General features: G+C 50.4%; 2 protein-coding genes across 6 annotated transcripts in view; one reads left to right on the plus strand and one right to left on the minus strand.

Moving 5' to 3' along the window:
- The first annotated feature begins 1325 nt into the window (after nt 1-1325).
- On the plus strand, nt 1326-11067 carry PEA15 (proliferation and apoptosis adaptor protein 15). Its single transcript, XM_036442737.2, has 4 exons — nt 1326-1475; nt 7388-7561; nt 8871-9026; nt 9149-11067. The coding sequence occupies exons 2-4, from the start codon at nt 7390-7392 to the stop codon at nt 9211-9213; spliced, it is 393 nt and encodes a 130-aa protein (XP_036298630.1). The 5' UTR covers nt 1326-1475; nt 7388-7389; the 3' UTR covers nt 9214-11067.
- A 1497-nt stretch (nt 11068-12564) lies between these two features.
- The window catches only part of DCAF8 (DDB1 and CUL4 associated factor 8), a 49691-nt gene continuing 35803 nt past the window's right edge, over nt 12565-26452 (minus strand). For 4 of the 5 annotated variants that reach the window (XM_036442711.2, XM_036442710.2, XM_045582986.1 and 1 more), the window contains 8 exons: nt 26133-26243; nt 21700-21772; nt 21185-21242; nt 20564-20671; nt 18899-19029; nt 14629-14748; nt 14101-14217; nt 12565-13518 (listed from right to left, as the gene is read on the minus strand). In XM_036442711.2, coding sequence (XP_036298604.1) covers nt 13402-13518; nt 14101-14217; nt 14629-14748; nt 18899-19029; nt 20564-20671; nt 21185-21242; nt 21700-21772; nt 26133-26243 — 835 coding nt within the window. In that variant the 3' untranslated portion in view covers nt 12565-13401. Of the gene's footprint in view, nt 13519-14100; nt 14218-14628; nt 14749-17234; nt 17633-18898; nt 19030-20563; nt 20672-21184; nt 21243-21699; nt 21773-26132; nt 26244-26452 lie in introns of those variants that run through there. The other variant, XM_036442713.2, reaches the window with a different exon arrangement.

The raw sequence follows: 26452 nt of genomic DNA on the forward strand, positions 1-26452 counted from the left end.
TATCCACTGAGCCAAACCGGTTTTGGCTTGCTCCCATTTTAAACCCCATCTGTGCGGATCTCTAGAGACAGACAATTTCTAAATCTCATGAGAACCCTGAGACATAGGCACAGCACCCCATTTTACCAGCAGGGGTGCCAGTGAGCTCAGAGCATGACCTGCCTGAGGAAGGAGCGAGGCAGGGAGAGCCCTGGTCCCTCCCTGCTTGTGTCTGGAGACCTGGGGCTCCCACCAATTCAGACAAATCCTTTCGCTTCTTCGAGTCTCAAACATGCGGCAATGAAATGGTTTTGGCCCTGCCACACCGAACAAATGAGATGCAGAGGCAAATGAAGAGGGTGTTACCATCAAAGGGGCAGCACAGGGCATATTGGGGCCAGGGCCCAGAGCCAAGAGAAGCGCTGGGAAGAACCCCACCACAGGAGCCAGAGCCTCGTCCAGGGGGAGCATGGACTCTAGAAAGGTCTCCCCGTGGCTTCCGGAGGGGTCTCTGCCAGGTGGCCAGGTGGACACTGCGGGGAGGCCGGGGCCCTCCCAGAGGCCGGCCACGCACGAATGGGCCAGCCTCTCTCCCCAGGACCAGGCCCCGCCAGCGCTGAGCCCAGGCCTTCAGGCTGGAGATGGGGGTGATCGCAGATGCTTCCCCACTGCTTCCTTCCTCCTTTCAGTCTGGCTGAGAGTCCGGGAGGAAAGTCCCCGGGGTGGAAGGGAAGTGAGAGCCGCCTTGGAGGCCCGGGCAGAGGGCAGCCCGGGCGCCGGGGCTGCGTGCGGCTTTGCAGGTTGTCTATATTTGCATGCTGAGCTCAGTGCGGCTCCTTCTCTCCTTCGCAAATAAGATGACATCATGGTGGGGGGAGGCCTGGGGTGGTATATTTGGGAAAAGTAAAACCACACACACACACACACACACACACACACACACACACACACACACACACACACGGGGGGGGGGGGGGGGGAGGCTGGCTGGCTTCATCCTAGAGGGAGCTCTGTGGCCTCAGGGCCGGTGAAGGGGGCCCCGGGATGGCTTCTGGTCCCCACACCTGCCTCCACCCTCAGCCTCCAGGAGCGGTCATTCCCCGGGACCCATAATGGGTGGGGGTGGAGGTCTTTCCAAATCCCAAATCAGAGGACCGGGGGCAAAGGCCTCCGAACCCCCCGCCCCCCAAACCCACTCTGCGCCCCAGGGCCCAGCCCTGCATCCGGGAGAAGGGGTCCCCTCCCCGGGGAAAGGACGGAGCCCGAGGCCTGGGAGCTGGGTTTGGGGAGGAGGCGGCCCCCTCCCCGGAGCCTCCCATCCCCAGCCCCCCGCCCGCTCCTCCCCGGCTCTGACGTCAGGCGGCGGGCGGGCGGGCCGGCCGGCTGGGCTCCGGGCGGAGCGGAAGCGGCGGGAGCCGAGGCGGAGGCTCCGGACGCGGCTCGGGAAGCGGACGCCGGAGGGAGTGCCGCGCCCGCGCCCGCGCTCAGCCCAGGCGGTGAGAGCCCCGGGAGGGCGGCGGGAGGGGCGGACGGGGGGGTTCTGGGCTCGGGGGGACGCGGGTCCGAGGCCCGGCGGGCGGGAGCGTGGGCCCGGGTCCGCGGGGCAGGCCCCCGGTCCGTCCCGGCGGCGGGGCGCCGAGCATGTGCCCGGGCGGCGGCTGCGCCCGGAGCCTAGCCCCCCGGTGCCCGGTCCCCGGCCGGGAGGGCGACGGGGCTGCTCCCCGCCCCGCCCCCGGCGCCCCCTCCCTCCTCCGTGCAGACCTGCCCCGGGCGGCCCCTCCGGGCCCGGCCGCTGCCCCCGGGGCTCCGCGCGCCCTGCACCGGGGAGGGCGTGGGGCCGGCGGCCGCTGGCCCGGAGGGAGGGGAGGATCTGGGGGTGCAGGAGTGAAGGAGCTATAACGTACACCCCTAATTAATTTCACACAATCCGTGTCAAGCTGACGGGGACCCACACACCTCCCGCAGACACGCCGCACACACGGTGACACACGCCCATGTGACTCCCACACGCCCCGCGGCGGGTCACACACATCCCCGCTACACACCCATCACCCCTCACCCCCCCTCAGGGCCCTGGGGGACACCCAGCGGGGTGGGGGCCTGCCCCACGTCCAGCCGCCTCCTCTGGGCATCTGCCCCCCGGCTTCAGATGGCCCCTCTGTGGAACTGGGGAAAGATGGGGACATTCTGACTCCAGGACGGACAGCGGGCCTGGTGCCCTGAGGCTGGTGATGAGGGGAGGTGGGGTACTGAGGCCACTCCTGCTGGTTTATCCTTGGAGCCCCGGGTCCTGGGGATGGCTGGTTTGGGGGCACCAGAATGGCCAAGGGGTGGAGGAGGGGTGGAAGCCAGGGAGAGGGAGAAAATGAAAGAATGAGTGAGTCAGCCACGGACGGAGCCCAAGTCAGAGAGAGAGAATGAAGGGAATGTGTGTGAGAGGGACTGAGATACAGCCCGGGGATGGGAGGGAGGAAGTGAGCCGCAGAGCCGGTCCTTATCGAGGGAAGAGCCTGGGGTGGCAGTGAGAGGGGCTCGGGAAGGGGAGGAGGAAAGCAGGGCGGCGGGCGATGGGGGAGCAGTGAGACACGGGGAGTCGGGGAGAAAAGCTCAATCTGGGTTTTGTTGCCCCAGGAGCTGCCCGGCCCCCAGACTGTCAGGGCAATTAGCTTTAATTGCGCTTCCCTTTGTGGTTAAACATCGTGTTGGGGAAATTGCCAGATATGCCCCAGGCTGCCGACGGCCCTGGTTGCCTGCTTCCTCACTCCCCGACACCTGTGCCATCACGTGTGCGTGTATGTGTATGTCAGGTCAGGCATGAGGAAGAGAGCCACAGCCCTGCCATCCTCTCTCTCTGCTACACAGCGCCACGGGGGACATCATCCATGGGTACGCAGCCAACGCGCCCAGGCCCCTCCCCCCAGCCTGACTTGTCTCCACAGCAGGAGGCTACTCCTTCCCAGCAGAGGAGTAGCTAAGCGTGCAGACGGGGACGCTGAGCCTCAGAGCCCCAGAGTCCTACCCGTGCACAGCCACCACCCAGTGGGATAGGATGGAAGCCCACTGGAAGGAAAGGGGGAGAGACAGGGGTCAGGGAGAGGGGATGGACAGGGAAGGGACAGCCAGATGGGGGGAGGATGGCACAGGCCTCAGCCCTCCTCACTGTCAGTGGCCCCATGCCCTCCCTGGTCCAATGCCAAGTAGCTCCTCCTCTCCGGCTGGTCTTTCTCCTCTTAGACCCAGGGCCCCGTGCCCAGGGGCGACCCATTTTGCTGTTTGAACTGGACACCGAGCGACCAGGTGTCCTGCCCCTGGCACTCCCAGGCTGGCTCTGGAGTCTTCGCGCCCTGTTTTCCGTTACAGGAATCAAGATGCCCACATCCACCACCACCACCACCACCCCCCCCCCCACACACACACACACATGCACACACACACACATGCACACACACACACACACATGCACACACACACAAACTGAACAGAAAAGCAAGGTAAGAAGTCAGTTGAGGAAGAAAGAGTATGATATTAATGAAATAATTAGGGATGAACTACAGAACTGCTGGAATTTGGGGGCCAGATAAAATTTAAAATAGGAACCCTGCCCTCTCCATCTCTCCCCTTCTGCTGGATGACGGACCTTCCTCTCCCCCGACCCACCCCAAGACTGACAGACAGATGCCTACAAGCCCTCCCCTTCTGCCCACTGCGGGACCCCGGCCCTCAGCAGGATCCCACTGCAGCCTGTGGGACAACCTCAGCTTCAGCCGCCCCAGGTGGGAAGGGAGGGCCGCAGCTCCCACTCCCAGTCCTCGGGCCTCTTCCGTTTATTAAGGATTTGGAAGCAAATGCTCCCGCGCAGGGAGAATCATGAATTAAGGCAGAACGCACAGCAGTTCTCCTGGTGCTGCCGCCACCTCCACAGGTGGTACCCCAGGATCCTGTTTGGCTAGGCTCCTCGAGGTACCTCGGGCCTGCTCCTTCCTCCCCACTGTCCATGGGCACCTTCCTGTCATGCCTCCGGCTTGGCCCCTGAAAGGTCAGTCATGCTATCTGTGCCCCTTCCCCTCTGCTTCAGCGCTCCACAGACCTTGTCAGGGCTCCACCTGGGGCCCGCTCGGAAGGAGAAGGGAGGAAGGAAGGAAGGAAGGAAGGAGGAAGGAAGGTGTGAGCAGCGCACAGAATGACTGGGGAGGGGAGGGGCTGACTTCCTGGCAGCCTGGCCCCGGTTCCCGGCTCCCGGTTCCTGCCCTGGTATCCTGTCCCAAGAATGGCCTCGCCCAGGCGGCCTCTGCACTGCTCCAGCCTGGAGGCCCCTCAGGCCCCACAGGGCTTCTGGGACTTTGGTGAGGAAGGTGACATGGAGAGTGAAGGAGCCAGCCTTCTGCAAAGCCCCAGCGTGGCCAGACCACCCGAGGGACAGCTTCCAATGAGACTTGACAGCCATGTAAGGGGACTCCGCTTGCACCCTCGAACCATCCTGCTGCTGCCTCAACTGGGACTCTCCAGGGAGGGAGGCAGCTCAGCCTCCTCTCCCTGCCCCTCAAGGAGCCTCACTCCCGCTTTGTCAGTCTGTTCTTACAACTCCCCACACCCTCCCATCCAGTGGTGTCATTGTCCTGACAACTGAGGGAGGAGGGGGGCACCCAGAACAGAGGTTGCCATGGTAACTGCTGAGCTAAGGCAGCAACCTTCTCCGGGACTGTGCTCCCGGTCCCCCTCCCCCAGGATTCCTCGCTTGCAGCCTGCTCTCTCTCCCAGCCCCAGCTCTTCCTCCATTCTTCGGGCCCCGCACCCCTTCCTCTTTTCTCTGGATGTGAGCCTGTGGTTATCTTCCTTCTTGCATGTGCTCCCAGCTGCTTCAGACACGTACACACACAGACCACGCGCACATCCACACACCCACTGCCTGTGCCCAAACCCGGGCCCGTACCCAGGGGTGGGCATCCCCGTGGAACCTGCGCACACACACTCCCCCTCCGCTCCGCATGCCCACCCCACTTCTCTCTGTATCTGTTTCACTCTTAGAAAGCTCCTACCCACCAGTGTGGGTATCTCACACACATTAGTCCCTCCCCTCCCACCTCCCTATAAATCTGTTTTAGATTCAAAACCCCAAATCTTACCTCCTCCCAGGAGATACACACATACTCTCTCTCTTCCTCTCCCTCCCTCACCCTCCCTCTCTCTTTCTCTCTCTCTCTCTCTCTCTCTCTCTCACACACACACACACACACACACACACACACACACACTTTCACACACACATACACACACACAAATTCTCACACACACACACTCTTTCCCACCAGCTCTATCTACAAACTCCTCTTCCATGTGAAAGCAAAGGAGGTGACCCTAAACCCTGTCCCCTTTCCCCCTGGGTCAGGGTCTTCTTGGGGCATCCTGCCTCCTTCCCAGGCCCCTTCCTTTTCAGTCCTCACACCCCCGCCTCCATCAGTGTTCTCATCCCTGGACTCCCTCCCCACCATCCCTTTTGCCCTAACACACACACACACACCCCGCTTTCTGCCCTCGGATTATCAGGGGAGGGGCAGCTGGGCTCCGGTCTGCGCTGTGACCTAGATTTCCAGTCAGAGACGGTTCCTGGTGCTGACAGTCAGAGAGCATTGTTCCTGGCCCGGCCTGGCAGGGCCACTGCTGGGTCCTTCTGTCTGGCTGGACCAGCGTGTGAGTGAGCGTGCTGGCTCTGTGTGGGGGCTGTGCCGGCCCTGCCGCCTGGCTCATTGTGTATGTGTGTCACGCTGCCTGCCACCAACGGAGGCTTGTTCTGGTGCAAGTAGGGGGCTGGGAGTGGGGACTTCTGGTTCCATGCCTCTTCCTATGCCATGCCTCCCTGCCTCAGTTTTCCTGCATGTAGGCCAGAACTAAGGAAAATAGGAGGTGTCAACCAGCCCCCTTTTGTCTGCCATATTCCCAGCCCGTTGTTGGTGTGATTTGTGGGTAGTCTGCCAAGTACAAGGTCAGTTCACTCCTTGTCCCACTCTGATCGAGCCGCAGAGTGTTTGACATAATTTTAAAAATGCTTTACTTTTCCTGACAAAATATATACTCATTGTGTATAAAACTCACTAGAGATCCATATTTTAAAAAATATTTTATTGATTTTTTACAGAGAGGAAGGGAGAGGGACAGAGTCAGAAACTGATGAGAGAGAAACATCGATCAGCTGCCTCCTGCACACCTCCCACTGGGGACGTGCCCACAACCAAGGTACATGCCCTTGACTGGAATCGAACCTGGGACCTTCCAATTCACAGGCCGACGCTCTATCCACTGAGCCAAACCAGTTAGGGTTAGAGATCCATATTTTATCAGATCCAGAAAGTTCATGTTACTGTCTGACCCATCTTCCTGTGTCAGCCGCAGTTCCTGTCTTAGTGAGTGGAAGGAGGGCCTGGAATGTTCTCGGCCTCCCAGCCAGGGGTCTCCAGGAGAGGCTGGTAAAGGCCTAGGTGAGATCTGGCCTTGCCCAGCCCCTTGTGTGAGTCCTTGCTGAAGGTAGTGCCAGTGGGATGTTGATGCAAACAGGAGTGGCAGCCCCCTTCCTGCCAGACTCTCCCAGCGACACATCTAACCCCTTCCCCGCCACCCAGCCAGCCTGGGAACTGGCAGGGGGCCAGAGCCAGCCGCTTGGTATTCTTGGGCTGGAGGCACAGCACAAAGAAGGGGTGATGGCTATATGGAGGACCAGCAGCAATCCAGGGAGAAAGCCAGCTCCACAAACGGTGGGGGTGGCCCTTTGCTTCCCCCTCCCCGCCCCCACGCCTTGAACCCTAATGACTGAATACAAGGCTGAGCAGAGGGGCCAGGGGACCATTAGGCCAAGCAACTAGGCATCCCTCCAAAATGAGTCATCCGTGGGGCGGTGGGAGTTGAGTGAGAGACCCCTTTGCTTCTGGGGGGAAATGGAAGCTGGAACATGAGATCAGTCAGCTCCAGCCCTTCTCACTCCTCTCGGCCACAGTAAGCCCATCCGAGTGGTCCTTGTTTTGTTGTGTTTTGTTTTTTTTATGGGTTGCAGGTGGGTGAGGTGATTCTGGGGGGACTTGGAGGCAGCTGGTGAGAAGCTCCAGAACAGGTTGCCATGGTAACCACCTCCTCAGTCTGGGGAGCTGTTGCCAGGGTTACTGTTAGAAGGATAAAACGAAGAGAAAAGATGGTGGGGGGGGGGAGACAGTGTAACTTCTCTCCAGGCTCCAGCCTGGTCCCTAGATTCCAAATATCTTCCTGTCTGCTCCCCCTCCCTCTCCTCCTGCCAGCCTGGCCCTCCCCAGCCTCCGTGTTCCAGGCTCTTGCCTGGTGGGGAGGAGCAGAGAGTGGGAAGTGCCAGTGAGTAAACCAGACTCCACACGCAGGCTCAGCCTCCTCTTTGTTCCCCCAACCCCAGACATGGCCGAGTACGGGACCCTCCTTCAGGACCTGACCAACAATATCACCCTCGAGGACCTGGAGCAGCTCAAGTCGGCCTGCAAGGAGGACATCCCCAGTGAGAAGAGTGAGGAGATCACCTCGGGCAGCGCCTGGTTTAGCTTCCTGGAGAGCCACAACAAGCTGGACAAAGGTGGGGGAGGGGACCCAGGCCCCCTGCCGGCAGCTTCTCTCTGGGCTCAGTTCATTCAGCAAATAGCAATGAGCTCCGGGCTCCCATACACAACCGTGCGCTCCCCTCCGGCAAGGCAGGGCAGATTAAAAATGCTGCGAGTGGAGGGGCTTCTTTGGGGCCGGGGCCTTCACGTTCTTCAATAAGTAAAAACATTCATCGGTAAAAAACATCCAGAGTGCTATTCTATATAATAGTAACCCAAGTTGAAAGTGATAAAAAACCACAACTTCTAAGATTTTATCCACTTTTTAAAAAATATATTTTTATTGATTTCAGAGAGGAAGGGAGAGAGAGAGAAACATTAATGAGAATCATTTGGGCTGCCTCCTGCACTCCCCCCATCAGGCATGTGTCCTTGACCCTTCAGTCCACAGACCAATGCTCTACCCATTGAGCCAAACCAGCTCAGGCGATTTTGTCCACCTTTAGAGACCACAACGGTGGAGGGTTTGGGGAGGAATTGGTGTGTAAAAATAACCCTGAAAGGCAGGTGGGATTTCAGAGGCAGAATCTCGAGGAGGGATGCTAGGCCAGGGCCATAGGCTAGAGGTGGGAGAGTTCCTGGTGTGTATGGAAAAGCAAGAAGCCCTGCTTTGCTTGCTGGGGCACAGAGCATGTGCAGAGTGGCAGCGGGTGAGTTACGGCAGTGCTGTGAAGGGCCTTGCGGGACAGGGCGTTGGCTAGGTGAGGTGAGTGACCGGAGTCTGTAGCGGAGGGAGGCCGAGAGGTTCGTTACCACCGCAGCGGTCAGCAGAGCCAGGGAAACGGTCTTAGAATTGGCCAGTCAGAGAACTCCTCTGGTTATGGCTATGCCTTCTCATCGGTAGCAGCCCTGGGCTGTCTGGATCCCACCCTCCGGTCCCACCTATGCTCTCAGAAAATGTTCTCTGAAGCAGCTCAGGGTGAGGAGTATTTGGAAGCCAGTTAATTTTTCTATTTTACATCTCCCCTCCCCCCGCCCAGATATATTTAACCTAAATCCCTCATTCTAAATCCGTAATCTATTCGATAGAGCCGTCACTGATGGATGCTCTGCTCTCCTTGGGAACAGTCATCTGTACTGCTCTTTGGTGCCTTAGCTTTCTTTTCTTGGCTTAGTGGCTCCTCCGCTTCTGTTGCCCCGATACCCACTGTGAGCAACTCGGTCTTGGTTCCAGAGGCCTGATCTGGTAGAATGGGGGGGAGGGTGGGGGGGGTGTCAAAACACACACACACACACACACACAGCTTAGCTCTAACCCACCCTCCGTTTCCTGCCTTGCTCCAGACAACCTCTCCTACATTGAGCACATCTTTGAGATTTCTCGCCGCCCTGACCTGCTCACCATGGTGGTGGACTACAGAACCCGTGTTCTGAAGATCTCTGAGGAGGATGAGCTGGACACCAAGCTGACCCGTATCCCCAGCGCCAAGAAGTACAAAGGTAAGAGGCCAGGCCTTTGCTGGGTACTCCCCTTCTCCCGGGGCTGGTCCTTGGGAGTTGCTTGCCCTCTGGGGCTGCTCAGTGGCCTGCCTGGTGCCTCCCATGTCCCTTTCTGCCCCCAGACATCATCCGGCAGCCCTCTGAGGAAGAGATCATCAAACTGGCTCCTCCACCGAAGAAAGCCTGAGCAAGGGGGAGGAAGAGGAGGAAGGTTGGACCTTCACAGGACCACTCCCTTCCCCAGCCTCCAGGGGAGGGGGCAAAGGCACCTCCCATCCCCTCAAACCTACCCACTTACTAACCTGGTCCTAACCCCCCTACTGTGTGCGTGTGTGTGTGTGTGCACACGCTCTGGCTGTCTGTCTACATGTCTAGCTCATCTAGCTCCTCTTCCTTGTGAGGGGCTGGGGGTCAGAGGCTGGGGTTGGGGTGAGTTTTCCCATCTAGGGAAACTATCCGTATAGAAATGGGCACATTCCTATTTCCCTTTCTCCCCAACTCTCAAGTGTGAGAGCAAAAGGGACCTGCATGTTCCTACGTGGAGGAGCCGAAGGGACACAGGAGAGGCAGGTGGCAGGGAAGGTGAAGAGGCCACCCAGCCCCACCTGGGAGGGCAAAGGAAAGCCAGAGCTCGGAGTGTGGTGTTGGAGCCCACGCGGGACGGCTGTGGAGTTGCCTCCAGCTCTTCCTCAGGTTGGAGAGCCCAGGAAACAGCAGGTCCCTTTATGCTCCCGTCGGACGGGTATGAGCCAGGATCTAATGACAGGATCATGGACCCTTTCCTAGCCCCAAAGCCCTAACCCAGCAGAGCACCCACCCATCTGCTCTGGAGACTGCGGGGAGAATGCCCCCCTGAGCCTGAGACGGGCTGAGGGGCTCCTTCCCCCGCCTTTATTCCTCCTCAGACTGTTGCACATACTGACCCCAAGCCTCGGGAGGTTGGGGAATGAGATTCTTACGTTTTAACCCCAATTCTGCCCCCACCTACAGAGTCCCAGGTGGTTATGTAGGAAACGTTCCCTCTCCTCCTGGCCTAGCACACCCCAAGCCCAAAATAAGGGAAGGAGCTAACTACAGTGTTTTCCTTTGCACTGACCCCCAATTCAACCCAGGAAGGAAGGAAGGGACTTGGTAACCCCTCTCCCTCATCCTGGCGCCTTGGGCTTGTGAGCGCCTCCTACCTGAATCACTACCAGTGCGGTGACCCCAGCCTCCTGCCTGCCCGAGATGCCCCTGCCCACCTGACCGTGCTAACTGTGTGTACATATATATTCTACATATATGTATATTAAACCCACACTGCCATGTCTGCCCTTTCTTGTGGTGTCTAGCATTAACTTATTGTCTAGGCCAGAGCGGGGGTGGGAGGGAAAGCCACAGTGAAGGGAGTGGCAGAGTCAAGTTGCTGCACAGTCAAAACAAAACTTATTTTTTAACTTTAAATTCACATGTAATCTCAAGAGACTATTTAGAGAAAGTTTAAGTTAGGAGCTTTTAGGATGTGGGAGCCAAGCTTGAATGGGAGGGTGGCTGCCGGAAGAGGGAAGAAGCCAGACTGGTTGGAGAGCACGTTCCACGCCCAGCCCAGCCCAGCCCGCCTTTCCCCTCTGGCCACTGCTGCGGACACCTGCCTTAACACATACACCTCGAGTACTCCCGTTCTGCCTTAAGGACCTTCCCCAGTTCCCCCAGCCCTGTCTGGCTTCTCCCTGAAGGAGAGAGAGACTGTAGAATTGGGAAAGGGAAATGAGCAGGAGTTAATTGTCTTTCCAGTAAGGGTATGTTATATGAGAGCAAGAGACCGAGAATGAGGATGAGTGAGAATGAGTAGGAGCTTTCTTTGAAGAGAGGAGAAGATGAGAAGGGGAGAAGGAAGACAGGGTCATTTCCAACAGCCTAGTAATTTCTCTGTAAGGCAAAATAATCTAAGACTAACCTGCCCCCCTCCCCTTCCCCATTGCTGTGAGACTGCTCATTCCTGTGCTCCTGTGTAGTGTGCACGGCCTTGTTCTAACTCTGGAATAAAGGTGATTGACTGTAACTGTATCTGACTGATTCTAGAACTCATATGAATGGTCAGGATTCTGGAGTCTCTGAACAGCTGGAAAGGGAGGGAAAGCAGTATTTACCCCCAAATCCCTCGCTGCAGCCTGGAACAGAGGCCAGGAAAACACCCCTAACAGTACCTCTCCCCTCCCCCATCTCCTAGGTATCACTGAGCTATGGGGCCTATTCCACTTACAACAGTCTCCAGATGGACCTCAAGCACTGGAAACATGACATCCCAGATTAGATTTCCTAGAAGTGCACTAAGGGCAGGGCCAGGCACCTACACTGGAAGGAGCAGAAATAGCCCATCACAAGAGAATGGCCCACCACCTCACAGAGCAGCAGGCAGGGTGGGGGGCTTTACTGAGAGAAAATACACAACCCGTTGCGAGTGCATGGTTTGTGCCCACTGCATCACCTGGCCCGTGAGCAGCAGGAGCACAGATCAGTCACCAGACTCCCTGCCTCCGGACGTGCAGCCGAGGAGCTGCTAGGAAAGGGGCAGGAGGAGGGAGTGTCTGGGAATTCCATCCTTCTCCTCTTCCCTGTGGCTGCCGCAGGATGCAGAGTTCCAGGCTGAGGGTGCAAAGAAATAGCAGCAAAAGCATTTAAGGGCAAGAATTCAACTGGGACTTTCATGTTCAGTGACCAGTGAGAAGCAAAGTGTCCCAGGCCAGCCACCTTAATCCTCAGATCAATGCCCTGTCCCTCACTCCCAAGATAAGATGTGGATAAGGTATAAAGAAAACCCAGGCAGTCTTATCCTATATATATATTCTTCCATTATTAGGAAGAGTGCTATTGTGGGGATTGATGGTATAAAGCACATGTGTCAAACACAAGGCCCGCGGGCCAAATCCGTCCCGCCAGGCCTTGCAATGTGGCCCGCACCTCGCTGTCATCACTGCACTCCGCTGCGTTTCCATCACAATGACAGTTTATGACTGTTCAGTAAACCATTCGGCCCGCGATTTAGGCTGGATTTTAGATTTTGGCCCCTTCTCTGATTGAGTTCGACACCCCTAGAAGGATCAAGCAGCTTTAAAAAAAAAAAAAAAAAAAAAAAAAAAAAAAAAAGCACAGTAGCTAAAGCTGTGTCTTCTGTCACACACAGTCCCAGGAGAGACAGTCCGCAGTGGCAGGACCTTTTCTGAAATCAAAGGTCAGTCAAGTTTTAAGGATGAGCCAGTATGTGGTTAGAAGAGCCATCCTGGGAACCCCGACAAGAGGTACGAGAGCTGAGGCAAAGAGCTGAAAGCCATTTCCTGTTTCCCCAACCCCGAAACAATGAGAGCAGGGAATGAGAATCCTTCCATTCTTGAGCCTCTCACAACCCAACGTTAGCCCCAATCTCTAACGGCCGTACCGAGCGAGTAGGCTGTCCCCTCCACCGTCATTGCTCTCCATACTCTCCTCTAAGCCCCTTTATTGCAATCCGAGAGAATAGGTAGGTATTTAAACTTTAACAATAATTTTAACATGATACATCCAGATTTGACTTGCTTTTTAATATATTTATAATAGATATAAAATTAGGCTTCTAACAGTGATAGGGACAGGGAGATTGCTGCCACCAAACAACTTTTTTTTAAAGTAACAGAAGAGGTAACATCCTTCCTATTCTTCCTCCACTTCTGCCCCTCTTCCCACTTCCCACCAACCTCCCTCACCAGATATTAGGGGGTGATGGGATGAAGAGAAGAGAGTAAAGGATACATAATCAAGTGCAAAACACTGTGATAAGTACAGAGGATGAATGGGTGGAAAGAAAGTGAAGAGTGTGGGATGGTAAGGGGCTCTAAGGACTTCCCAGGAAAACAGATCCTGGGGTGGGGAGGGCGGAGGAAGGGGTGGGGAATAATATAACTGTCATAGATTTTTTAACAATAAAGGGGGAAAAAGGTCAAAAACCTAAACCAAAGAGAGAGTGGAACTTCTACCACCCCCCCTCTGGCTCCTTGGTACTGAACAGCCAGTTATATCCCCAAACCCCCACCCAACAAACAAGGGAGATTAAAGAAAAGGAAACCCTACTCCTATCCCAAACCAGGTAACAAAATAGGCTCCCTTTCCCACTCCCCCAAAAGGCTTTGGGGAGAGGCCATTTCTACAGAGTCCTATGCATTCTTCTGGGAGCCCCTTCCAGGGCCCAACCTCACTCCTAGGACTCGGTGGGTTCACTCCTCTCTGGTTTGTCCTCCTGGGATTCTTCCTTTTATCTAAAGCAAAAAGTCCAAAGTGCGTTTCGGCTGAATTTAAGGACAGGAAAGGGCTCCCAGGCAGGATCAGGTTGGCAGCCCAGCCCGCCCCTCCTGGGTACGAGGCCTCAGGACGGCATGCACTGCACCCGGTCGGGGCCCTCCTCCTCGTCCGATGTGTCTGAGGAACTGGGAGACTCATCAGAGTCTGCATCTGTGGCCCCGACCCCAGGATCTCGCCAGCGCTGTAGAATGGGAAAGGCTTGTCAGTAACTTCCCTGAACCACAAACCTGTTAGATCTTAGCTACATAATTCAGATACTCTAGGCCAGGGGTCAGCAGAATTTTTCTTAAAGGGCCAGACAGTAAATATTTTAGACTCTTGGGCCATATAGCTGTTTTAAACTATGCAACACTGCTGTTGTAGCCACAGACAATACATAAATGAATGGGTATAGCTGTGTTCCAATAAAACTTTATTTACAAAAGCAGGCAACAAGCCAAATGCCATCGTTTACCCCACCCTAGGCCTCTTCTGGTATGAGAAGTAAAACAGAAGGGTCTTCCTGAGACTTATTCCTTCTTCTTCTCAAATCCTTCCCCACCCTCATGACCTTGTCTTTTTGGAGCCATCACTGCATGAATGGCGATGGAGAAAAAGCAGATGCCACTCGTTTTTGCCAGTGGCTCTGCCAAAGCTACCTCAGGGCTCTGATGGGAATGCGGGACAATGAATAGGAAGCCCAACCAAGACCACCCGGTGGCTCTTTAAAGCAGCGAGGAAGTGAGCGATGGGACCTGGGAGCTCCCTTCCCACTCCCGCTTACCCTGTGATGGCGTCTCTGTCTCAGGTGATGCATGAGGAACCAGAGCATGTGGCTGTCAAACAGGTCAGTGTGGTGCAAGCTGTCTTCATCCCGCTCCCGCTTGTTCTTCTTAATCACCTGGAGCAGAAACAGGGTTAGGGACATGGGGGATGTAATGGATGGGGATCCTGGACCTGGTCAGAAAAGGCTGGTGTTCTCTCTAATAAAGACTTCCCCTAGAACTGCCAAGCTGAAGTGGAGCTAGATTAGGTTACGAAAGGGTGCCCAGGTCCATCCGCTGAGAAGGCGGAAACTTTAAATAGAATGATTCTTCCTAAAAAATGTCCCCTGCCCCCACTCTGGCATGAGCCAGAGGCACTTCAAACCTTCATGCCAGCCTGGGACTGTTCCTAGAGCGGCAGGACAGGCATGCAGGGGAGAGGGATCAGAGCAGTGCTTTTGGATAACTGGGCAGCAAATTATTCCTTCCTATGACAATGAAAACTCCGAGTAGATAAGTAGAAAGAACTTTTGTAGTCAAACACTTACTTCCTTTAGCCCTATAAGCTCAGTAGAAGCTTCAGCTGTGGGTGCCCAGATCTTGACATCATGGTCCAGGCCGCTGGTTGCCAGCACAGGCAAGTGAGGGTGGGGCTCAAGACAGTTCACCTAGTCAGGAGGAGAGGAAAGCTCAGGCTCAGGGGTACGGGGAAATATGTTTTAAAAACCACTATTCACATTAAGCAAATAACTCTCCCTGAGCAGGGTTGAGCGACTACCGGAAAGGCAGGCTCACTCATTATGAGGCTAAGCCAGAGCCCTGGAGGCAGAAGGAACTCTGAGCACAGACTGGGTAAAAGACCAGGCCCGTTTCTCATTTCCTACGTATAGGCAGAGGTGGCCTCATCCCCAGAAATAGCCCTAGAGGTGGGCAAGTGACTGGCCAAGCTTAATACTGGCTTCAAAAAAAGGCAATGAGGTCCAGATAATCTCATTCACTATAGAGTCCACAGCTCCAACTTACGCAAGACTGGAAAGAACCATCTCGGGGCCTTTCACCAAGTGGCAAACAGATTTTTAAAAAATGGAAGCAGCAGAGAACAGTCAAAGAACAACTCCCCTCATTTGGCACCATGTACTCGAACAGGAGGAGGCATAGGCTGGGAAAGGCTGAGGTGGGGAGGTGGGGTAATGGAGGCACATTCATGTCTGCCTGGGAACCCTGCACATTTCAGGGGCCAGCATCCTGACACCTGCCCTAAACACACAGTAGGCCTAGCTCTCTGGTGGCAGAGTGCACCAGAGCAGCTTCTCAGGGCAGCCATAGCCTCAATCTCAACCACCCTCTAGCTGTACTCACTGAGCAGGCTAGGGCAGGCAGGCAGGTCCCTGGCTTAGGCAGCTTCCTCCTGTCCCAGGCCCTCCTGCCCCCTGCTGTCTGACTTGGAAACTTTAGCCTTCCTAACAAGGGCAGGGCGCTTCCATGCCCACTAGAAGTGCTGGTCCAGATGGAGCTGCTAAAACATTTTCAGCCTTGTAGTCAGGTGAAGAGTAGACAGGAAAGGCACCAACAATGAAGAAGTGTGGTCCTAGCCATGCCTCCTCTCACCCACCCAGCCATGCAGCCACCCAACAGTCCAAGAAGACAATTCCTGGCAAAGGCTCTCTCTGTTCTCCCTGGACCAACCTCCTCTGCCTCTCCTGACCTTGCAGAGCAGATGAGGGTAAGCTGGGGCCAGCATGGAAAATAAAACTGACCCACAGACTTCTCATCTTCTTTTGTTTTCCATTTACAAATAAACAAAATGCTCAGAAAAGAGCCTGCGTGTAAAGTAGAAGCCCCATTTCTCTCCATTGCACTTTATATTTGGTCTCCTTCAGCGACTGTGCAGAGGTTCCAGCATCTTGAACATGAGGAGCCACAAGATAGAAACTCCAATGCCCAGGAGCATTACCAAAAGCTACACGACTGCTTACATACACAAACCTTGAACTCACTGATCTTACCTTGTGAGTCCCTCTCCTCTGACCTAGCTCTGCTTCAACAAGTCAGAAAATTTAAAAAGTACAGGGGAGAAATTCCTTGGAACTTAAGGCTAAGGACAAAGCCAATGGCAGAAGAAACAACAGAATAAATTACACTATGTACTTAAGCTGGAGCCTGCTGAAGGAGCCAATCGTTTCTGGATCAGGATACCTGAGCACTTCACCAGACCTTGCCTGAATGCCAAGACTTATCTGGTCAATAATGCCGGAGCAGAGAACGGAGCTCTGGCCTTAGTTGTCCTTTGACATCACCCCCAACCCTTGTCCCTGAATGGGAACAAAGAAAAGACTACCGTCTGAGGCAAAAACAGGGTCAAGAGATCTAGGCAAATATGGATGATCATTTCTAAGATCCCTCTGGTTCTGATATTATACTTGATGATACAGACCTGCTATCAGTCTGCATTGAGGTTGGTGCCTGGGGACCCCACTGCTGGGAGATTAAGAAAAAAATAAAATAGAGGGAGTCAAGTGAGATCATATGAATCATTCAGCTTACAGAGGTGAGAATAAGCCAGGAAAGCATTGTAGGTGCAGTCTCTTAGTCTAGTCCCTCACTCACATGACCACCCAAATTCAAGCAAGTATTTTCCATCGGGGCACTAGATTAATCATCAAATCCTAATAGTGGCTGAGCTGAAAAAAAACTGGCCTGGAAAGTGATTTTGGAGGACAAGCGCAGTTCTGCATCTCTGGAATGGAATTCAAGACAATTTATAATCAAGAACAGACTCACTGGTCCCTTGTGACTTCCTTCTGACTATATGCCTGTTATAGAATTCTCATTAAGACTGCATTATTTTGGGTCTGTTCACTGCAGCTGATAGATGAGGACTTAAGAGTAGAAAAAGAAGCAGGTGGCCTAACAGGCTTGGCTCAGTGGATGGAGCGCCGACCTGCAGACTCGGGTTTGGGTTCGATTCCAATCAAGGGCACATGCCCGGGTTTTGAGCTCAATTCCCAGTGGGGGGCGTGCAGGAAGCAGCCAATCGATGATTCTCTCATCATTGATGTTTTATCTCTCTCTCTCTGACCCTTCCTCTCTGAAATCAATTTAAAAAAAATTTTTTTAATAAAGAAAATGAAGCAGGCACCAGAAACATCTTCAAGTTTTGGATTCCTCTTCATTTATATTCAGGCCATAAAAGTCTTGAATATCTACTGATTCCAGGTCAAAAAAACGTAGAGGAAACCAGAAGAAAAATCTCAATTAGCCTCACACCAGGGCAAGAAACACACAGAAGGAATGGGGTTCCAATTGCAAGAAACTGTTCTAAATTTTAACACCACCCTCTGGGTAAACCTCATCAAGGGATGGCAGCTCTTACAGCTCAGAAGGATGAAAAGGAAGAGAGACTAAGCTGACTCAGCCATTCCTTAGAGGCTCTAAACCAGACTTTCTTGGGTAGCCAGTATAATGTAGTCTCCCAAACAGTCTCGCTCATATCTTCTGCAGTCCAAAAAACCTTACAAGAGAAAGCTAATCAACTTCCTTGTGATTCTGGGTCTTAAAAAAGAAAAAAATATACAATGAGTGGCCAGGTTATTATGTTCTCTGAACGCATAATCATCTGGCCACTCGGTGTACTTCTCTTTTTTTAATATATATTTTATTGATTTTTTATAGAGAGGAAGGAAGAGAGATAGAGAGCTAGAAACGTCGATGAGAGAGAAACATCGACCAGCTGCCTCTTGCACACCCCCTACTGGGGATGTGCCCGCAACCAACGTACATGCCCATGACCGGAATCGAACCCGGGACCTTTCAGTCCACAGACTGACGCTCTACCACTGAGCCAAACCGGTTTCGGCTCGGTGTACTTCTCTTGAGTACCTCACTTATTTGATTTCAAATAAATCATGCAACTGATCTGTTTTCCCCTTTGCTGATAGAAAGCTCAGGGCAAATAGGTGGTTGATCTCCAGCAAAAGTCTAGAATACTTTTGGTACTCATTTGAGATACAAATACACTGATTAGCCAGGTTATTATGCGCTCAGAGATCACAATAATCTGGCCACTCAGTGTATATGGTTAGCCAGATACATCTTAAGAGCTAACCATGCTTCACTCCCCAACTCAGGATCCTCACGCTTCTTTTGTGCCATACCTCTATGGAGATTGTCTGGAGAATTCAAAGGATAAGCAGATCGATGTGATCATGGTTTGTAAAGCAGGATGCCCAATCTTTCTTTAAAAAAAATTATGGCCATATTTGCTCTCTCATATATATTGTGTGTTTGTAGCCATTTGAATATAAGCATGACACTTCACACTAAAATACTTAATATGTATCTCCTAAGTACAAGGATATTCGCCTATATAAATAGAATACTATCACAACATCAAATAAATTTAACACTGAATACCATATTATCTAATATACAGACCTTTTTCTGATTTTCCTGATTATCTGAAAAAAATGATCCTCCCAACTTATATCCATTGATCCAGAATCTAGCTAAAATCACTATTAGCTCCTGGGAAGGGATGAGAGATGGAGACGTCTTTGGCATTATATAGGATGGTATCCATTCAACTTTCATGCTTTCCTTTTGCCAAAGGTCCATGGCTAGCGATACCTCACTCAGGCCAGAGGTTCTTCCCTAAGATCCATTTCTCTTTTCAATAAGCCATGTCTTAGAGGGGCAAAGATACGAAAAGGAAGGAAATAGCCTATTGAAAACTCAGCGGTCCTCTAAGACATGCTATCATGTTGTCAGTGAGAATTCAGAGGCCCTGGGGAGCCAGCCCACCAGGCACACCATACTCACCACGCCTCCCTTGTCCCCCTCCATGAACTGAACGATCTGGCAGGATGATTTCTCCCAGAGGAAGATATGCCCGCAGTCACTACCGCTCACCACAAACTCACTCTTGGGGCCATAGAAATTGACGCCTTTTACTGAAATGATAAATGAGGGAATAAACCACATGACGGTTGGCATCAGGCCTTTACCTCAGAGAGAATTTAGTTAGTCACAAACTCTAAAACAGCTAAGAGCCAAAGAATGCCTTTCATTTTCATAGAACAATCAGGAGAATACGTGTGTATAATAGTCATAACAAGAATAATACCAGCTGAAACCGGTTTGGCTCAATGGATAGAGCGTCAGCCTGCGGACTCAAGGGTCCTGGGTTCAATTCCAGTCAAGGGCATGTACCCTGGTTGCGGGCACATCCCCAGTAGGGGATGTGCAAGAGGCAGCTGATCGATGTTTCTAACCCTCTATCTCTCTCTTCCTCTCTGTAAAAAAATCAATAAAGTATTTAAAATAATAATAACAATAATAATAATACCAGTCCCTGAGACTATTTCTCCCAGAGACCCCAGGGCTGAGGAGTTGGTAGTCCCTAGCAATAGCCTAAGTCTCATCATTCCACACTCTTTCGAGCAACCACAGGACTCACTAATGCCTTACTGTCCCAACCTGAATCACCTCAGCTCTGCCTATTTCTAGACAGCTCTGTCCTATGCCCTAGGATTATTCTTGGGACGTGTACTTCACCGTACCTTGTCAACGCTTCCTGAGTCATTAGCTGACCTGAGACTGATGGAGGTACGCATCAGTCTAATCGCCTAAAGCAGCATCTAAACTGTGCTTGTTACCAAGACTCTGCACAACGGGCTCCACTCTCTGTTAGTGAGAGAAGCCAGGAGTCCCAAGCTTTTATCAGAAATGGGACTGGCACTCCTTCTTTGATCCAAGTACAGGTTTTTCCCTCTCTTCTTACCAGCTTAAGAGAAAAAGGAAAACTGACTGCTCTTTCCAAATCAAAACTATGACAGCTATGTTAGGCATGGTAACAATAACAAAGAGCAGCGATTCCCCAATTTTTCTGCACATTAGAATCACGTAAAGGGCTTTTAACATCCCAATCAGGTCACATCCCTACCACTTACATCAGGATGCCTGGGGATGGGAACGAGGCACCGGTGTTTTTAAAAGAATATCACATGACTCCACTGTGCAGCAAAGAATAAGACAGAACAAAAAAGGACAAACTTCATTGCAAACTTGGGCGAGGTACTACACTATTCCTCCTCCTCTGCCTCATTCAAAAGAATCATTTCCTCCTTCTCCTCTCTCTAGAAGTACAGAGTCATCCTCTTGTAGGCACTCAGTGCCACTGAGGAGGGCTTTCCGGGCTTCCTTAACAAGCCCTTCAATCCTGAAGTTAACTGAAACCATAAGAAAAATAGCCCAGTCTCCTTATGCTCAAATCAAGTAATGGCAGAGGTGAGAGAAGCACCCAAACCCTCTCTCCTCTAGCAAAGTAGGCCCACAACAACTCCAGCCCAACAGGGATCCCCTCCCACAGCTCTCAGTGGCAGAGAGTCCACTCCTTTAGGTAGTCCCTATTGGCATAACCTGAATGAGACACTGGTTCTCCAAGCCAGCAGGCTTGGCTACCACAAGCCAGAAAGACAGCCTCACCTGTAGCATTATTTCTGTGGCCCTTATATCTCTTAACATACTGGGCCCCATCACTGTGAGAGGAGTTGAAGAGATAAATGTCTTCATCGTTGTAACTGGCCAGGAGCTCTGCCAAGAACAAGCACACAGCAGTGAAGGCGAAGGCTGAAAAAAAAAAAGCTGGGATCGGGAGCTGGGGGTAGGGGTGGGGCTTCTTGCCAGTAGTGCCCCCTCCTAATACCCACGTATATTAACACCCATCTTACTCAGTTGGAACAGCAGGCGAGTCAGGTGTCTCAAGCAGACTAGGAACACGCTGCTACAAAGGGGTAGCAGAATGCTCGAGATCACACCCATCAATTTAGGAACAAGTCAAGGCTTAAGCACCTGCTCAGGCATGTGGCCTAGACTTAAGGACAGGCCTGTCATCTCTCATCTGCAACCTTCCCCAAGTGGTCCTGGCATCTCCCAGGGTCCTCTGCTGCGTCCTCCCCTGTGTGCTCACCATCAGCAGCCACTCCCAGCCTCTCCACCTGGAGCTCTAGCACAGTGGTGAGCACTACCGGGCACATGCCTCACTGTTCAGCAGCTTCCTAGACAGAGGGGGCATGCCAGCCTAGGAGCTGGGCCCTGCTCACGTACCTGTGCCGTCGTGGCTGTACACAAGACAGGTGATGTTTGCTTTGGACTCACTGTTCACCTGCAATAAGGAGCAGATTCTGACTGATGCCCCACCCCCATCCCCCATTTGTTATACCATCTTCAGGAAAAAAGGTTTCCTTCAAACTCCCCTAATGTTCTCCCAGCGATTGAGAGAGAGACACAGAGAGGAATACAACCAATGAGACATAACCATCTCTGGGGGAGAGGGCTTTCTGTTGGCTGTCTTCCGTGTGTTAGCCACTTTAGATATCCACTGACTCATTAAGCCTTACTATCATGGTACAAGGCATTTAATTCTGTTGCCAGTAGGAAAACTGACCAACAGAGGTGAGGTGAGTGCCCAAGATCACAAGCTGGTAAGTGGTGGAGCCAGGACTCAAATCCAGGTGTCTGATTCAAAAGTCCAAGCTCTTCCCACTATATCAATAAGTTTGGGATTAGCCTTGGGGTCGAGTCAGGGAAGCCTAGAGCCATTGGCCCTTCATGACTCTTACCAGGTGATGAGGACAGAATTTCTTGAGTACTCCATTGTTTTCATTCTCATCAATTTTCCTCTGGTCATAAATCCTGTGGTGGGAGAAGCAATTAAAATGTCAAAACTGCCGAGACCGGTTTGGCTCAATGGATAGAGCGTTGGCTTGGGGACTGAAGCGCCCCGGGTTCGATTCCGGTCAAGGGCATGTACCTTGGTTGCGGGCATATCCCCAGTATAGGGTGTGCAAGAGGCAACTGATCAATGACTCTCTCTCATTGATGTTTTGAACTCTCTATCTCTCTCCCTTCCACTCTGTACAAAAATCAATAAAATATATTTTAAAAAATAAATAAATAAAATAAAATGTCAAAACTGCCCTAGCTGGTTTGGCTTAGTGGATAGAGCATCGGCCTGGGGACTAAAAGGTCCCGGGTTCGATTCCGGTCAAGGGCACATGCCTGGGTTGTGGGCTCAATCCCAGGAGGGGGGCGTGCAGGAGGCAGCCTATCAATAATTCTCTCTCATCACTGATGTTTTTATCTCTCTCTCCCTCTCCATTCCTCTCTGAAACAAAAATATATTTTTAAAAATAAATAAAATATCAAAAACTTAATCTCTCCTTCCTTCATTCCCATCAAGCACCAAACTATCTTTACCTTCCCTAATCTCTCCAATCCAAACTTTAATCATTCATTCAAATGCTTATGAAACATATCATGTCCCAAATATTATGCTAGGTGCTTAAAATACCGTAAAGAACAAGACAGTCCTAGCCAGTTTGGCTCCATGGATAGAGCATTGGCCTGCAGACTGAAGGGTCCAGGTTTGATTCAAGTCAAGGGCACATGCCTGGGTTAAGGGCTTGATCCCCACTGGGGGGAAGAGGGCTGATGATTCTCTCTCATCACTGACGTTTCTGTCTCTCCCCTACCCCTCCCCCCTCTGAAATCAATAAAAATATACTTTAAACACACACAAAAAAAGACAGCTCCAATCTCTGTCCTCACCCATCATTTTTCAATCTCAGAGCCTCCACAGCTGCTCTTAATCTCATTCCTCCAATGACTTTGGTGATTAGTCCATTCTTAACCTCTTCCTCATTACTGTCTGTCCATTTTCTAAAAATTCTCCTTCTACTGATTGTCCTTTCCTTGGAGTCAAATTATGAAAAGAGCAATCTACATTCAATATTTTCACTTCCTCACTTCCTATTCACTTCTTACACCATACCCACCTAGCTTTGGCTCTCAATTCACCACTGAGCTTCTCTGGCTAAAGTCATCAGTAACCAAATTGCCAATGCCAACAAGATACTTTTCAGCCTTTCTTGTCCTGACTGTTCATTACTCCCTCACCTAAAACACTTTTCTTCCTTGATGTCCAACCACTCCTGTATGTTGTTCCTGGGCCTGTCCTTCTTTGTCTATCCCTTAAATACTGACCTTCCACAGAGGTTTAGTCTTAAGTTCTCCTGACTCTATATCAGGAAATTTTTAAAAAATATATTTTATTGATTTTTTACAGAGAGGAAGGGAGAGAGCGAGCTAGAAATGTCAATGAGAGAGAAACATCGACCAGCTGCCTCTTGCACACCCCCTACTGGGGATGTGGCTGCAACACAGGTACATGCCCTTGACCAGAATCGAACCGGGGACCTTTCAGTCCGCAGACCGATGCTCTACCACTGAGCCAAACCGGTTTCGGCTATATAAGGAAATTTTAACCTAGCATCTAAGTAGTATGTGAACATCCAGAAACTGTACTTATGTATATTTTCCAGAGAGATGGGTCTCCATATATTCTCAAAGAGGCCAGAGATTCAAAGGGAGATGGGGGAGAGAAGACTGATCAATACTTCCCATCAGTGATCAAATTCCATTGTCAATGCTTTAACTACCTTCTATGAACACGTCTCATAAACCTAACTCTCCAGCCCAAACTTCTTCTGAGCTCCAGATGTATATCTATGTGCCAACTGAAGTTATGAGATGCCCAAAGTAAATTCATTTTCCTTCTTCTAAAATTAAACTCATTCTAAACTTACCCTTTCCCCTAAATCTCTGTTAATGGCATTACCCTAATTTAAGTGATCAAGATAGAAATCAAGTACTTTCTCTCCTATAGAACTAATTTCCTTTCTGTCAATTAGATTCACTGGGTGTATTTCTTGACTACATCTATTTTCTCCATCCTTAATCAAATTTTGCCTGCATGATATGTAGTATCCTCCTAAACGAATTTCCTTGCTTATACTGTCTTCAGTTTAGAATTATGTCTAAAATGCAAAATTTTATATAAATTTCCTGCTTAAATCTCTTTGTAGTTTTGTATTTTCTACTAAAAAAAAAAAAGTCTAAACTCCTTAGTATGGCTGCCTACTTCTTCTCAAAGATCCCACACATTATACAAAACAACCAGTAAAAACGATGCTCTCCGTGAACATACAGTATCACATCTTGCTATCTCTAAACATACTGTCCACGGAAATACTAATTTCCCATTTGTCTTTAATACTTTCTCCGTGGAATGGTTATTATTACATTTAAGGAGTCTGACCTGAGTTCAAATACTAACTCTGCCACTTACTAGATGAGTAATACTGGGTTTATTAGTATTTGTAATCCTCACACAGGTTTCTCCAGAATCCTCTTTGAAAGCAGAGATTAACGATGTATCTAGCACATGCAGATATTCAGTAAATGCTAGATAAATGAGTCAGTTTATGCTTATATTCTCGACAATCCCTTGTTTAATATCCTACATAAAGAGAATATCCAGGAAATGAATGAACCAGAGCAAAAAAAGAGGAATAGGGTCCTGGTTGGGCAGTTCATTTGTTTAGGGTGTCATCCCAATATGCCAATGTTGCAGGTTTGATCCCTTGTCGGGTACATATAAGATTCAATCAATGAATGCATAAAGAAGTGGAACAACAAATCTATGTTTCTCTTTCTCTCTCTCTCCCCCTCTCATCCTCTCTTTCAAGTCAATAAATACAAAAATAACCCTGACCAGTTTGGCTCAGTGGATAGAGCATCGGGCCATGGACTGAAAGGTCCTGGGTTTGATTCTGGTTGAGGGCATGTACCTTAGTTGCAGGCTCGATCCCCAGTAGAGGGTGTGCAGGAGGCAGCTGATTGATGGATGTTTCTCTTTCATAGCTGCTTCTAACTCTCTATCCTTTTCCCTTCCTCTTGGTAAAAAAATCAATAAAAATATATATTTTAAAAATTAAAATAAAAAAAGAGACTGTTGTATTACCAATTACTACTCTTCAGCAAATATATATTACCTGCTAATCAAGTTGTTTTCTTTATACATAAGTTTAAATCACTGATCTCAAATGTCACTAAGCCACATAAACTTCAGCAAGTCAGTAAATCAGTAAAAAATATTTAATATTCGGCCCTAACCAGTTTGGTTCAGTGGATAGAGCGTCAACCTGTGGACTGAAGGGTCCCAGGTTCGATTCCAGTCAAGGGCATGTACCTTGATTCCAAGAACATCCCCAATGTGCAGGAGGAAGCTGATTGATATTTCTCTCTCATCAATGTTTTTAACTCTCCATCCCTCTCCCTTCCTCTCTGTAAAAAATCAATAAAATATGTATTTTTTTAAATTTTAATATTTTGGTGTACGGACTATTCTGTGTTCCTTAGTATCTAACACTCTTTATCCTTCTTCTTATTACCTTTCTTATAAATAAAATTAATTTCAGAATATAGTTATAAAAATGTGGTCTCATTTAAAGGAAGATAACGATTTTTACCCACCATTAGGAAAAGAAAACAAAAAGTCATTCAATTCTCTAGTGATCCCCTCTCCTCCTCCTTTTCAAACTGAAATCCCTCAGCAACAAAATAAATACATAGTTAAAATAAGCCAATTGGACAGGGATGGAATACAGTTTATGGCTAAGGACCAGAAGGAAACTAACTGATGTACCTGGAAATTAAATCCATGAAGTCCATTTTCCTTAGGATATATACATTAATAGCCAGGGTTACAACAGATATTCATAGTAACAAAAATATCACTACAAAGAAAAGTGGTTTAAGACAATGGGAGCATTGTACTCCAAGTACTCCAAAGTCAAATCATTTCCGTGTCATAAACCAGCATTCAAAGCATGTTAGTGCATGTTAACTTATGTATGAAAATGGTGGGAGTTACTAATACAACACTTGAGATTATGTCTTAACTGCTATGTGGGGACCTTGGTCAATTCATCAAAGATCTTTAAAACTTGATTATTCCTATGTTAAGCCATCTCTCAGAGACTGTTACATTAGGGAGAATACCCCACCAGGAGCTAAACTCTTTTGGAAGAGAGTAAAAAACTCAAGATGGTGGTTAATGAATTCCTAGGCAATTCACACCTTTCCAAAGGGACAGTACAAAACGCATCAGAGTCTCAAACCCTTTTGAAAGACACAGAAAAGCCAGACTCACCTTACAAACTGATCTCGTCCACCCACTGCAAACTGGTGAGTATTGGCAGGATTTACATAGATTGTATACAGCCCCACTTTCTTCTCTTTCTCTTTTGTCACCACCAGCTTCCTTTAAGAGTAGAAAAGCATAAAAGTTATATTCTCCCAAAGATACAGATGGTCATGGCAAGTGACAGCAGGGAGAGTAATGTTTGTTTTGAACATAAGGCGAAAACCCCCTTCCCATTTTTTCATTAAATGCTCCTTTGGGGATGTAGAAAAACAAACAAACTGGAGTGAAGTCATTTTTCTGGTGTTCCTCAAGAAGTGTAAGTTAAA

Source organism: Pipistrellus kuhlii, unplaced genomic scaffold (genome assembly GCF_014108245.1).
Source record: "Pipistrellus kuhlii isolate mPipKuh1 unplaced genomic scaffold, mPipKuh1.p scaffold_m20_p_18, whole genome shotgun sequence".
Lineage (NCBI taxonomy): Eukaryota > Metazoa > Chordata > Mammalia > Chiroptera > Vespertilionidae > Pipistrellus > Pipistrellus kuhlii.